The sequence below is a fragment of the Nyctereutes procyonoides genome, unplaced genomic scaffold, assembly GCF_905146905.1.
Source record: "Nyctereutes procyonoides isolate TBG_1078 unplaced genomic scaffold, NYPRO_anot_genome, whole genome shotgun sequence".
NCBI classification, from domain to species: Eukaryota; Metazoa; Chordata; class Mammalia; order Carnivora; family Canidae; genus Nyctereutes; species Nyctereutes procyonoides.
In genome coordinates, this window is record NW_026575159.1 from 30,537,657 (window position 1) to 30,550,976 (window position 13,320).

Here is a 13,320-nt window from a genome sequence, read left to right on the forward strand (position 1 = left end):
GCGGCCCTGGGGTACGCCCCTGTCTCGGGGAAATAATTAAGAACCCTCCACCCACACCCACCCCTAGTTCACTTGCAAAAGTTTCCAGAGTAGATGACAAACTGTCTGGTCACCCAGGGCACAGCTCTACTGAAAGATAAACTAGAAAGGCACTGTTGTTCGGTCATGGAGAGTAAGGACCCAGAGACCAGCCAGTGGTGGCGGGTTTTTTAAACTTCGAAAGAGAAAAGCGAGGGCAAAGAAAATTAGGACAGTGCAGCTCAGTGATACTTTCACCGGCTAGAGTGGCCACGGCACCTCACCTGGGCTCCTCCACTCAGGACTGTGGGCACCTCCCACTGAGGTGGGAGGAGAGCCGTGAAGCCTGGAGAAACGGCCAGGAGCAAACAGGGCCAGAAGGAGCTGGAGGATTGAGCCCGGCTCCCACCCCCATGTGCAGAGCCGCTCCCACACCTGGGGAAGAGACATCCCCACCTTCGGGGGGCTGGAGGGGGGGCGGCAGAGACAAATTGCACACACTTCCCAAGGACCACAGTGTTCTCTACACACCCCAAAGCTTCCCTTCTGCTCAGAGCACCACGAAAAAACCCAGGATTCTTCTGTAACGGGAAATTCCAGATGCAGAGGGGTCTGTCTACACACACGGCTTAAGATCAATGTGTCAGAATTAAAACCACAGGCAAGGGGGTCTCCAACCAACCTCACTCCACAAAACAGAGGGATCCGGAAGAACAGGGTTCTTTTTAGGAAACAGGGGAGGTGGATAAACATATTCTGAAGGAAAGGGATTTTGCAATCTAAGTGTCCCTGCCAGCCCGCAGCAGGGGACAGCGGGGGAGGGGCCCCGGTGTTAGAGCCCAGGTTAGAGGGCCCCAAAGACACACCACCAAATTCGTGGGTGAACTTTTATTAAAACCCACAATCCATACAGCCCACTATAAACACGCTTCTGAGACAAGAGAAAGTGATTACAGACTTGTGAAAGTGGCCTGGGGTTCAAAGTGTCCCCCTTCTTTAGACACAGTATTTAAGTACTTAGGGTGAAATGACAAATCTGGAATTGGCTCTCGAATAGCTCCACAAAGGAAAAAGGGGAAAGGGGCCCATCTGAAGCCAATGCAGGTCATCTCGATGGTCAGGGGCTCAGTGATGGAAAAACGAGAGAACGTCAGTCCTACTTGGTGCTCTCCTTTGTGTAAACTATTTCACAATAGAAACTGTTAAAAACAAAATCAAGTGTTACATTTTGAACATCCGTAGTAACAATTCACGAAACAAAAATTTATTTTACCAGACTGGCAGGATATGGTAACACACGTAACACTCATTACAAAGAACACAGCGCGCACTGGGGGGGGGGGGGGTGTTCAAAGTTTTGACACCGAAACTGGAAGTTAACGAGAAATAATATTATTGTGCTTCTGAAAACCAGACCGGGCGGAGGAGTTGCAACTTTTACCTCTTGTTTCCCTACACACTTGCGTGCTTCTTCGAGGTTTGTAACAGATCCAACCAAGCCTTCCGGCCCCCAGCACCTCCCTCCATCCCCCCACTGGGCAGAGGGACACCTGCTGTGTGGCAAAGGTGCATCACCACTGGGACCAGGCTGCTCCGCTGGGAACTGGGGTGGGGGGAGCAGTGGGAAGCAGGAGGAGCTGACTGGCACCAGGAACCTCACTGAAAGCCAGTGATGCTCCAAGTCACAATCCCTTTAGACGCTTCTCAAACAGGACTTCTGGGTCACAAAAGTTACTTTGTAGCAGTGCCATGAGGGCTGTAACACACAGTAGCTAGAGCACTAAAAAACCAAGGAAACAATCTCCTTCCAACAGGATCCCTCCGACAGTTTCAGATCTTGACGTTCAACCCCAACAACAAACTAATCTGTTCATCTCTGAAGGCTCGGGGTCGCTGGAGAACCCACTACCTGGAACCACCAAACTCTCTCGAATAGTTAGAATAGTAAGAAGTAGCGACGTACCGAACCTCAGAGCACAAACGCTAATTCACACGTGGAATAGCATTTATCGTGGGCCTAACACATAGCTACTGCGAACTCTACCTTTTGAGTCAATTTACTCAGTACGTCGCTTAATAAGTATATTAAAATTGGAAGGAGCAAAACGATTTGTAATTTTTCTACAATCCAGACCGAGCGTCTTTTCATTCTTCTAAAACAGGAAATATAACATTAAAAAAAAGTTTCATTCAAGAAACTACTCCAAAAGCTCCTTTTAAGCCAAATTAAAAGCCTCGGTGGATAGAATAAAACTGAACTGCACACAGCCTTATAATTACAGCACACTCACAGAGCCTGAAATTTGGGTTCATTCCCATCCTGCCATTAGCTTAAGAACTATCCTACAGACCCATTTATTTTTTCAACCAAAGCTGTCCAATTCCAGGGCAGGTTTATCTGCGAACCATGGGGCCCTCTCCCCACCACGCCACAATGCAGAGAATCGCAGCAGAGCCAGATCCTTCCAAAAGCTGTTGGTGACCAGAAAGGAGCCTGGAGATCCAGGGGGGGCTACAGGTTTTTGAAAACGGAAATGCAAGAAAAATACCCCTGGCGCACAGCGCACAGTTCAGGGTAAGCAGCGCTTCGCCAAGCTCGTTTCGATCACACCTGAGCGAGCGCACGCGCACACGGGTCCAGTTGAGATGTAACAGGTATTTCTTACTGTGGGTCAAGGTCAAAAGGACTGAAAACCACCTCTTTGAGGAGGGTGTACAGTCAGCTTGGGATCAGACATATCGTCCTATGCTCACCGGCCACATGACCTTGGCAAGGTTCTTAACCTACGTGAGCCTCTGCCGTCTACCTTCAAAACGAACATCACCAGTTTGCCGAGCCATCCTGTGGATTAGTTAACTGGACACACAACACAAAGCCTGACCTTCCTCAAGGTTCTCTACTTTTTCTGGGCCCTCAACTTTTAAACTGAAAATCTGAAAATCAATCAATCAATCAATCCACACTGTAGTGGCTAAGACTTGCTGGGATCCCTTTTCAGGGATTCCTGGGAGATCCCCACTCGCTCGGCTAGGTAAGAAGCCCAGGGTCTCAAGAAGCCAAATCTGCCCTCGGGACGGTGCCCACATAGCCCAGGGCCCTTCCCCACCAGGCCTGAGGAACCTCCCAGATGCAGGATTAAAACCATTCCTCAATCAAGCTGCCAGAGTCTGGAGAGGCTTAAAAGTTGATGGAACTCGGCCTTGGAGAAGCTTTTAGATTAAGTGACATGGGGGGGGGGGGGGGAAGACACTCAGAATTCACAAGGCATAGAAGTGTTGGTGGACAGACACAGCAGCGAGAGCCCACGGCGTCAAGGGGCCTGAGTGGATCGAGGGGGGGGCTTCCAGACCCCCGATGGGGAGCACGTCTGGGCGGGAGCTGCCAGGGCCCCATCAGCATGTGGCTGCGGAGGGTCAGGCCCGGGAGCACACCTAGCAAGGGGCCCGGAGCAAGCCTGCAGCCCGAGGGCCTGCAGTGGCCAGGGCCTGGCAGACAAAGGGGACAGGCGATGCCCCGGCCAAGTGGCAGGCCCAGCCGGGAAATTTAGGAGCCACGTGCCTGGCGGGAGAAGGAAAAAAGCTTTACAACACTTGACTGTTTTCTTGGCCCAGCACCCCGGCTGCCCTTCCACGGTGCGTCGAAAACAAGGGGGAAAAACGTGTTACTCCTTTAAGTTTTTTAGAACTTTTGCAAAGAAAGAGAGCGGCCGGGCGAGGAGGGGTGCTAAGGGAGCCGACACTCCTCCTCGCCCGCTTCTAGTAAATTGTAAAAGGCAATTAACACTTGAATAAGCAGCCGGCGTGTCTGGAATGAAAATGAGCCGCACGCAGTCTTAGGGTTTTAAGGTGCCGCTTCCCGTCCCTCTCGGGCTACAGTCCTCGCTACCCGCGGGAACTGGCCAAAATTCAGCCTTTTCAGACTTTCCTTCGGAGAAGGGGCCTCAGAAGTGCTGGCAACGAGAAAAACGAAACTGAGTGCGCCCCAGGCTCGCCGGGCTCGGGCTGGCTCCGCAGCCGCGCGCCCCCGGCCCCCGCCGCCCGCACCCCGAGCTCGGCGCGACCCGGCGCGACCCCCGCCCCGCCCCCGCCCCGGCGCCCCCGCGGTCCCCGCCGTCCCCGCCGACCCCCGGGGCGCGGCGGGCAGGCCGGGGGCGCGGGAGGCCGGGCCGGGCGGCGGGCGAGGCGGGCGCGGGCCTCGGGCCTACACGCGGGCCGCGCGGCCCCGGCCCCGGCCTCCGGCTCCACCCGCGGGGCCCCCGGGGCGCGGGGCGCGGGGGACGCCAAGGCCCAGGCCGCGCGGGGCGCCCCGACGACCCGGGCCGCGGAGGGAGGCCGGGCTGCGCGCCCGCGGTGGGCCGAGGAACGGCCGCCCGCCCGCCGCCCCCCGCCCGGGGCCCCGCCGCCGCCCGCCCCGCAGGCCCCGCGCCCCGGCCTCGCCCGCGCCCCCCGCGCCCCCGGAGGCCCGCGCCCCCCGCGCCCCCCGTGCCCCCCGCGCCCCGCGCCCAGCGCCCCGCGCCCCGCGCCCCCGCCCGCCAACCGCCGCCGGCGCCGCGGGGCCGAGCGCGAGCCGCCGGGCCGGCGCCCCCCGCGAGGACTCACCGGGGCCGGCTCCCGAGTACATGGTGGCGCCGCCGAGGGGCTCCGGGGCCGAGGGGCGGCCGCGCGCGCGCCACGGGCCCCGACGCCGCGAGCCGCGAGGGAGCCGCCGGCCGCACGATCCGCCCCGGCGCGGCCGCCTCGCCAAACAGGTTTACCCGACGCGGCCGGGGCGGCGGGCGGAGGCGGAGGCGGCGGGCGTGGGGGGGGGGGAGGGAGGGGCGAGCGAGAGAGGGAGGAGAGGAGGGAGGGGAGGAAGAGGGGAGGGAGGGGCGAAGGAGAGGGGAGGGAGGGGAGGGGAGGAGGGAGGGGCGGAGGGGAGGGGAGGGGAGGAGGGAGGGGCGAGCGAGAGAGGGAGGGGAGGAGGGAGGGAGGAGGGGCGGGGAGGAGGGAGGGGCGGAGGGGAGGGGAGGAGGGACGGGCGGAGGGGAGGGGAGGAGGGAGGGGCGGAGGCGAGGGGAGGAAGGGGGAGGAGGAAGGGGAGAATGGAGAGGGGGAGGAGGGGGAGGAGGGGGGCGGGGCGGCGCGCTGGCGGCCGGGAGCCCGGGGGGGGGCGGGCGCGGGCCCCACGGGGAGGTGGAGGTGGGGGCGGGGCAGGGGCGCGGGGGGCCCCACCGCGGGGGCGGGGCGCGGGGGGCGGGGCCCCTCCCAGCGGCTCCGGGGGCGCCGTCTTCCCCGCCTGGGCGGAGCGGGTCCCGCGAGGCCAGCGCCAGAGGCCGGGAGGAAAGAGAAGAAGCCCCCCCTGGTGTCCGCGCCGCCTCCGCGCGTGGGGCGCCCGCTCCGGCTGCCTGGGGGGGGGGTGGCGCACGGTCCCCCCCCCCGCGGCCCGGCTGTGGCCGCCCCGGCCCGGCCCCGGCCTCCCCGCCTGCCTGGTTTTTCAAGTTACTACCGAAAGGCGACCGCGGGGAAGCTCGCGCCCAGCCCGGAGCTTGAACGTGAAGGCGCGGGGCCTGCGCACGACCACACCGCCACCTCCCGGCCGGGAGCCCAGAGCGTCATGTGAAAAAAAACTTGAACAGTAAGTTTGGGGCGCGTGTGAGCTGCGTGAGGTCCAAGCCAAGCCGCCGGGAGGGCGGGCGCGCGCCCTGGGCCTCTGGGACCCCCGCCCCGTGCTCCCCGCCGTACTCAGGGAGGCCGTCCCTCGCCCCCACCCGGGCCCCGGCTCCGGCCGCGGTTACCCCCTCCCTCTCCTCGTTGATGGGGGTTACAAGTCTCAAGGTGACACGAAGTCCACACTCGCTCGTCGCCGCTGTAACCTACCTGCCTGCGCTTTCCTTCATCCTATAAACGTGTGCTACCTGCGTACTGGGTGCGAGGACCTGAGTGTTCCTCCTGCCAGTGATGCAAAAACCAAGAGCCCTGCCTGCAAGGAGCTTAGCATCCTAAGCAGGCTTTGCAAGTCTCAAGAACTTCCCTAAATAAATGCCAGAAAACCATGGTTTCCTCCAGAAAGAAACTTAAAGGGACACGGATCTTCACATCATTGATATGAATGGGGTCGGTGCCGTGGCATCAGCCCCCAGGCGCTCATGCATCCCTCCCTGGTCCTCTGCTGACCACCCCCACCCCTCAAGCTGGCCTGGGTCCCTTGAGAAGCCCCTCAAACTACCCTTGCCGGCTCCCCACCCAGCAGTCCCCTTTGTGTGATCCCAAACCTGATTCCATGCCTGCTTTGTTCAAAGCCCTTCGTGGGCTCTCCAGTTCCATCTGCCCCGGGGCCGAAATCCTTAACTTGGTGCACGATGCCCTGCAGGGTGCAGGCCCCGCCTGCTTGGTCAGGATATTCCACTTCACCTTCCACAGGCTCTTCAGATCCACGTCTTCATTCTCTCAAGAGTGTTACTGGAGTGTGAATCAGTCCAGCGGGTTGGGAGGAAAGTGTCTGGTAGTGCCTGGAAAAGCTCACACCTGGCCCTACGTGGACGAGACGCTGAAATGAATGTTTGGGAGCAGAGGAAGGGGGCCGGTGTGCCCTAGCCCGGGACTGGGCGCCACCCAGCATCCACCAGCACTGGAGCGGGTTGTGAGGCGGGTGGATCCTCCTCAAGTAAAACCTAGAGATGAAAATGAAGACCCCTCCAACACGGATGAGTGTCCAGGGTGTTGAGTGAAAGAGGCCGAGGCCCAGGCTGCAGGATTACATTTATAGAAGCTACAAAAGAAGCAAAATTGAACTATGTTGTTTAGGGGTACATAATTGGTAAAAAGTTGAGCGAAAGCCAGAAGGTGGTCACCATGAGTCAAAGTGGTGGGTGCTGGGGTGGGGTGGCGTGGGGTGGGGTGGGGTGCCCTGGCCACAGATGGGCTGTGCAGGCTGCTGACCTGCGGGAAATGCTCCTTCCAGTAACACTGCTGCTCATTTGCACGTCCCAAGCTGCACATTTGTTTGTTTATATGTTTTCTGTGCCCTCTGTGTTTCACAATAAAACATTAAAAAAATAATAACGGTGAGGGGCGCCTGGGTGGCTGATTCCGCCAAGCCTCTAACTTCAGCTCAGGTCAGGATCCTGTTGTCCTGGGATCGAGGCCCTTCCCCCTGGGGCTCCCTGGCCGAGAGTGGGCTCCTCCCTCTGCCTCTGTGTGCTCGCCCTCGCTCTCAAATAAGTAAATCTTTTAAAAAATAAAAACCATGGGGCAGCCCGGGTGGCTCAGCGGTTTAGCGCTCAGCCGTTTAGCGCCGCCTTCAGCCGGGGCCTGATCCTGGAGACCTGGGATCGAATCGCGAGTCGGGCTCCCTGCACGGAGCCTGCTTTTCCCTCTGCCTATGTCTCGGCCTCTCTCTGTGTGTCTCTCATGTAAATAAATAAAATCTTTAAAAAAAAAAAAAAAAACAATAACCATGAATGTCCTCTGTCTCCTGCTTGTGCCCCAGCAGGCCCCCAGCCGACTGTCCCCCCGCACCTCCCACCCCGGGCTTCCCGCCGCAGGCTGCCGTCCTCTCCAGCCCCGGACGCGCCCCCTCGCCTCCCTCTCCCTGCACCCCCCCGGCCCCAGAGCGGCCCCTCCGCGCACACGCCGCGGGGGTAACTTTGTTGCACTTTGTTGCACCGGGTCCAGTGCAGGAGGAGGTCCGGCTACATAATGTCTCCCAGTAGCTTCATTGTGTCGCGACTCGGCGGGGACCGCGCGCGCCCCCTGCCGGCGAGGGGCGCCGTCTCCGGGCTGGGGCTCCCCTGCGCGGGGCCGCCCCCGCCGCCAGCACCCCCTGGGCTCTCCCCCGGGGCTCCGGGCCTGCAGCCCCCAACCCAGAGCGTCCCCTCCCGCTCCTCCCAGCCCCGCGCCCAGGGGTCCCCGCCTTCCGCTCCCGCGGTCCTGAGCCCCTAAAGCATTGGAGCCCCCCAAGCTCTGGCTGTGAAACGTCTCGGGGCACCCCCCCCCGGCCCCCAGGTACCCCCCGCTCTGCCCTTCCAGGTCCCCACTCGGCGCCCGGTGTTGGCCACAGGGGGCTCCCGATGCCCCAGATCCCTGCCTGGGCAATTCAGCGCCGGGTGCTGGGGTGCTGGGGCACCCTTCGCTGTGGCAAGACGGCAGGGGCCGGTCACCGCGGGCAGAGCAGAAGCGCCTGTGCTCCTCGGCACCCCGGGGGCTCTTGGTTTCTCCCAAGTCTACAGTGTAGACGCTGGAACAAGTCCGTTCCCAAGACATGTTCTGCGTGTGACAAAGCAGAATTAGGGGATCAAAGAGATGAGAAGCACTGAGTGAACCCTAAACAGATTTATCAATTGCAAGCCTTCTCAAAACATTTTCTTAAAAACAGATTTTATGGGGCCCCTGGATGGCTCAGTGGTTGAGCATCTGCCTTCCGCCCAGGTGGTGATCCTGGAGTTCTGGGATCCAGTCTCGCGTCGGGCTCCCTGCATGGAGCCTGCTTCTCCCTCTGCCTGTGTCTCTGCCTCTGTGTGTGGATCTCTCATGAATAAGTAAATAGAATCTTAAAAAAATTTTTTTATTTGAGACAGAGAGTGAGAGACAGCATGGGGGGCAGGGAGAAGAAGGCTCCCCACTGAGCAGGGAGCCTAACGTGGGGCTCAATCCCAGGACCCCAGGATCACAACCTCAGCCGAAAGCAGGCGCCCCTTCTCAAAACCTTGAACAAAGTGCTAAGAATCATGATTCTACAAAGAGGAAGGAGGGGAACAGACAGTGTGCAGCCCCACACACACGGGGCCACAGAACTCTTTTGTCCCAGGGTACCTCTGTGTTCCAGGGGCGCACTTTGGGAAACACCAAGGTAGCACTGTCTGTGATCCCTTCTAAGGCTCTTTGGATAAAAATATTGGCTGTTTTTCTGAATTAAGAACTCAAGAGTGTACTTATGAGCTGACAAATACTTCCACCATAGTTGGAACAAAATGCACATCTAAGCAATTTCTATGCCCCGAACCCAACATTGAAGGGAAACCACTTAGTCTGAGTACATAAATCACCCTGTCATTTTGTGCGCCCAAAGAGGCTAAGTCAAGAATCCTGAACATGCAAGCAACTGGGGCCGCCTCCCTGCACCACCCCAGGGGCCTCAGGTGCCGCCAGGCCACAGAAGGTGTCCTGTAGGGTAAAGAGAGGGCAAGGGGGGCTACGGCTGGTGTATGCCCAGGAGACGCCTCCGCTGTGGACGCGCCCCTTCCTCTGTCTAATAAGGAAAGGCAGCCAAGATGCTGCTAACACGCAGACACGGAGAAATTAACTCCAAAAGGATGATGGATTGAAATGGAAAGTTTAAAAAGGAGAGGAAAAGTTTAAAAAGGAGAGGAAATTTGGGAGATCTAGGGCTAGGCAAACAATTCCCAGACTCAACACCAAAGGCACAGCCATGAAGGGAAAAACATACTTTGGACTTCACCAAAATTCAAGCTTTTACTCTGCAGAGGACCTGCTGAGAGGGTCAGAGGACTGGACCAGCCTAGAGCGGGAGAAAATGCTTGTACCCTGAATGTCTGACAAAAGACTAGGACCTAAACTATATAAAGAGCTCTCAGAATTCAACAGCAAAAACGCAAACAATCAGGGCGCCTGGGTGGCACGGTGGGTGAGGTGTCCTATTCTTGGTTTCGGCCCAGGCCATGATCTTGGGGTGGTGGGATCAAGCCCTACCTCGGGCTCGCTCAGCGGGGAGTCAGCCTACAATTCTCTCCCTCCCTCCAACATAAATAAATAAAATATAAATAAATAAACAAACAAACAAAGGGGCAAACAGTGCATTCGGGGTGGGGGGGCAAAACACAGGAAGAGGCATGTGCCGATGAGGAGATCCTGACAGCAAACGGGCCGCCGCCCATCCGAGAGAGGCACAGCCCAAGCACAGCAAGACGGCCGTGCACACCCCGCGGAGCCGCTAAAATAAAACACAGCGACAACGACCGAGCCGAAGACTACGGAGGAGCTGGATCGCTCCCACCTTGCCAAGCAAATGCCCAGCGGTACGGGCTCCACGGAGAAGAGTTTGGCAGTTTCTCAAAAAAAAAACCTAAACATCCGGCCCCGGTTGGGCCCCACCCCCGAGCTGCTGGGTATTTCTCCCAGAGACCTGGCATCTCAGCTTTACACATACACCTGCCCGGGGATATTGACGGCAGCTTTATTTGTATGACTCCAACTTGGGAACAGCCCAAGGGTCCCTAAGAGGTGAGTAGTTAAACAAACTGGGGCCCATCCACACATGGAACATTCTTCAGCAGTCACACGGAACGCACTAGGGAGGCACAGAACCCCTGGCACAAATCTCAAGAGAAGTACGCAGAGTGGGAAAAAAGCCCCTTCCAAAAAGGGTACCTATTACACGATTCCATGTATATACCATCCCTGAAATGACGACATTATAGAGATGGAGAACAGATGGGTGGCTTGGAGGGGCTAAGCAGGGAGGTGCAGGGAGGGAGAGGCCGTGGCTGGGAGGGGGGCAGGAGGGGGCCTCACAGTGACAGAGAAGTTTGGATCTTGACTCTTTCGGTGTTAGTATCCTGGTTGTAATACTGTAGTTTTGCGCGATCTTACCATTGGAGAATCTGGATAAAGGGTACCTGGGATCTCTCCATACTATTCCTTTAAAAAAAAAAAACAAAAAAAACAAAAAAACATTTTATTTATTCATGAGAGACACAGAGAAGCAGAGAAATACAGTCAGAGGGAGAAGCAGGCCTGATGCGGGACTTGATCCCAGGACCCCAGAATCATAATCTGAGCTAAAGGCAGATGCTCAACCGCTGAGCCACCCAGGCGTCCCCTCTCCATACTATTTCTTACAACAACATGTAAATCTACGATGATCTCAAAGCACAAAGGTTAATTAAAAAAAAAAAAAAGACACTCCCATGTGCCAGCCACACTCCCCACCCCCACACCCCAAGACAATTATTACATGATCGTCACACCTGGCAAGAAATGTCTCTCCCCTTCCTGGGAAAGTCCGATCCCAGGCTTAAGCCTCTGACAGCAGGGGCACAGGACATGCAAAACCGCCCTCCAGGGAGATACCATGCAATCCCACCTGCATAACTGAAGTTGCTTCCCCCAGAAACTGTGTGATGGAGAGTCACCTGCAGATTCACCCCTGAAGTGTCACCCAACGCCAGCTCCCGTGTCTCCCACGTTTCCCACTTGGCTCCCCGCTGATGTCCTCGGTTGGCGGCCCACCGTGGGGGCGATTGGAAGAGATATCGGGAACAGATGTGCCCTGGGAAGGCCCCACCCTGCGTGTTCCCTTCATCGTCATCAGAATTTTCAGAGGCGCACTTTGGACGGTTCACAGGATTGGCCACCGACAGCGAGCTCATGGTTGTCTGAAAGAGAGAAAGCTGGAAAAAATAAGTTAGCGGCCGGGTCGCTGCAAGACGAAGGTTCTGTCTGGTGCTGATGGCCTGGCCCCCACCTGACCCATTCCCCTGTCTTGTCTGGATACCGTCTACCCCTTCTGCTACTCCAGACAACGATCTTTTTTGGTTCTATGCACTGGGTCCTCTCAGGCTGCTGGGTTTTTGCACGGGCGCTTATCTCCACCTTGCGATCTGGCACACTTACTCGGACCCCTGCACCGCAACTCGGGATCCAGTTGTTGGAAGGACCAGGGATCTCACCTGTGAGTGTGGCTGGCTGCCCTTGCCTCCCTCTGTGCAAACCTGGGGACAGCCCTTATTTGTGGAGCACGGTGTGAGACAGCTCTCAGAGCACTTGCCAAGTGCCAGCAAGACTTGTCCGCACTTCAAAGCCAAGAATTGTGAACTCATCCAAATGCACATGCTCCAGAGTCCTGGGGGTGAATGTCAATGTGGCGTACATGACTTGTAGCATTTCCTGGTGTCAAGGAGATAAACATAAGTTAGTTTTCATGTAGGGAGAAACCATTCAGCAAACATTATACCATCTATCAAAGGAGTAGCACACATAATAATGTAAGTAAGTATCACGTTAACTCTCCACAACGATCCCTTTATACTGTTGTGCTCAGGATACTGGATGACGGTCCTTTGACACAAGCTTCTGATACACTATCATTTAGCAAGGTCTTTGTCTCAAAGATCAATATCTTAAAATTAACCATAATTCTATGTACTGGTGACAAAAGTTAATCTTAAACAAAAAGGAACATAAAAAATTTAGGAATGTGTATAAATAAAATGCACAAGACCTCTACACAGAAGTCTAATGAAACGTTACTGAGAAAGTTTTTTGAACGATGTATTTATTTGAGAGAAAGAGAGAGAAAGCCTTAGTTGGAAAGGTGGAGGGAGAGGGAGAGAATCTCAAGTAGACTCTGTGCTGAGCACGGAGCCCAGCGCTGGCTCGATCTCACAACCCCGAGATCATGACCTGAGCTAAAACCAAGAGTCAACCCCAAAGACACGGCTCTGTAGCTGAACACGGTAGTTTAGCCAACTGAACTACCCAGCGCCCCAAACATTACCGAGAAATTTAATAAGCCCGAAGTAAGCAGGTGAAGATAGCGCAGCCCTGGGCTGGTACTCCATAATGTAAAGATGCCCCTTGACATTGGCCAAATTGACCTCTACCTGGAGATTCCATGTGATTCCAGTAGGTTTTCTTTTGTTGCTGCTGTGGGAGGGAAGGGGGGAAGGGGCCCTGGACAAGCTCATTTGACAGTTTATGTGGACACGCAAAGGGCAAAATAGCCAAGTCACTCTTGAGAAAGGAGAACCAAGTGGCAAGACTAGTTCTGCCGTAGTGATTAAGACAGAATGACATTGCTGGGTCCATGGGCCAAGGCCGAGGTAAGAGAAGAAAGACGTCACAAAGTGGCCACGTGGATGTGGACACTCGACTTAGAGCAGAGCTGGCTCCTGCTGGCTCCTCAGAGCAGTGGGAGGAAGGATGGGCTTTTCAGTAAATGGTGCTGGGACAATGGAGTCTCCATATGGGAAAAATGCCTTAAAACCCAGTTCCAGGTGGACCATAGATGAAATGTGAAAGGCAAAACAATAAGAACTTGACAAGGCAATGCAGGAGACGTTTTTCATGACCTGGAGGCAAGAAAAGCTTTCCTTGGGACGCCTGGGTGGTTCAGCGGCTGAGCATCTGCCTTGGGTGTCACAGGGTCCTGGGAGCAAGTCCTGCATTGGGCTCTCCGTGGGAGGCCTGCTTCTCCCTCTGCCTGTGTCTCCGCCTCTCTTTCTGCGTCTCTCATAAATAAATAAATAAATAAATAAATAAATAAATAAATAAATAAATAAATAAATAAAATCTTTAGAAAAAAAA

The 13,320-nt window shown here is 56.4% G+C and overlaps 1 protein-coding gene across 1 annotated transcript in view; it reads right to left on the reverse strand.

The window, feature by feature from the left end:
- Positions 1-4,739, reverse strand: part of AGO2 (argonaute RISC catalytic component 2) — a 108,939-nt gene extending 104,200 nt beyond the window's left edge. Inside the window, exon 1 of the mRNA XM_055313930.1 lies at positions 4,618-4,739. Within this exon, the coding sequence (XP_055169905.1) occupies positions 4,618-4,639 (22 nt within the window). The 5' untranslated portion in view covers positions 4,640-4,739. The remainder of the gene's footprint in view (positions 1-4,617) is intronic.
- Between the last annotated feature and the right edge of the window lie 8,581 nt (positions 4,740-13,320).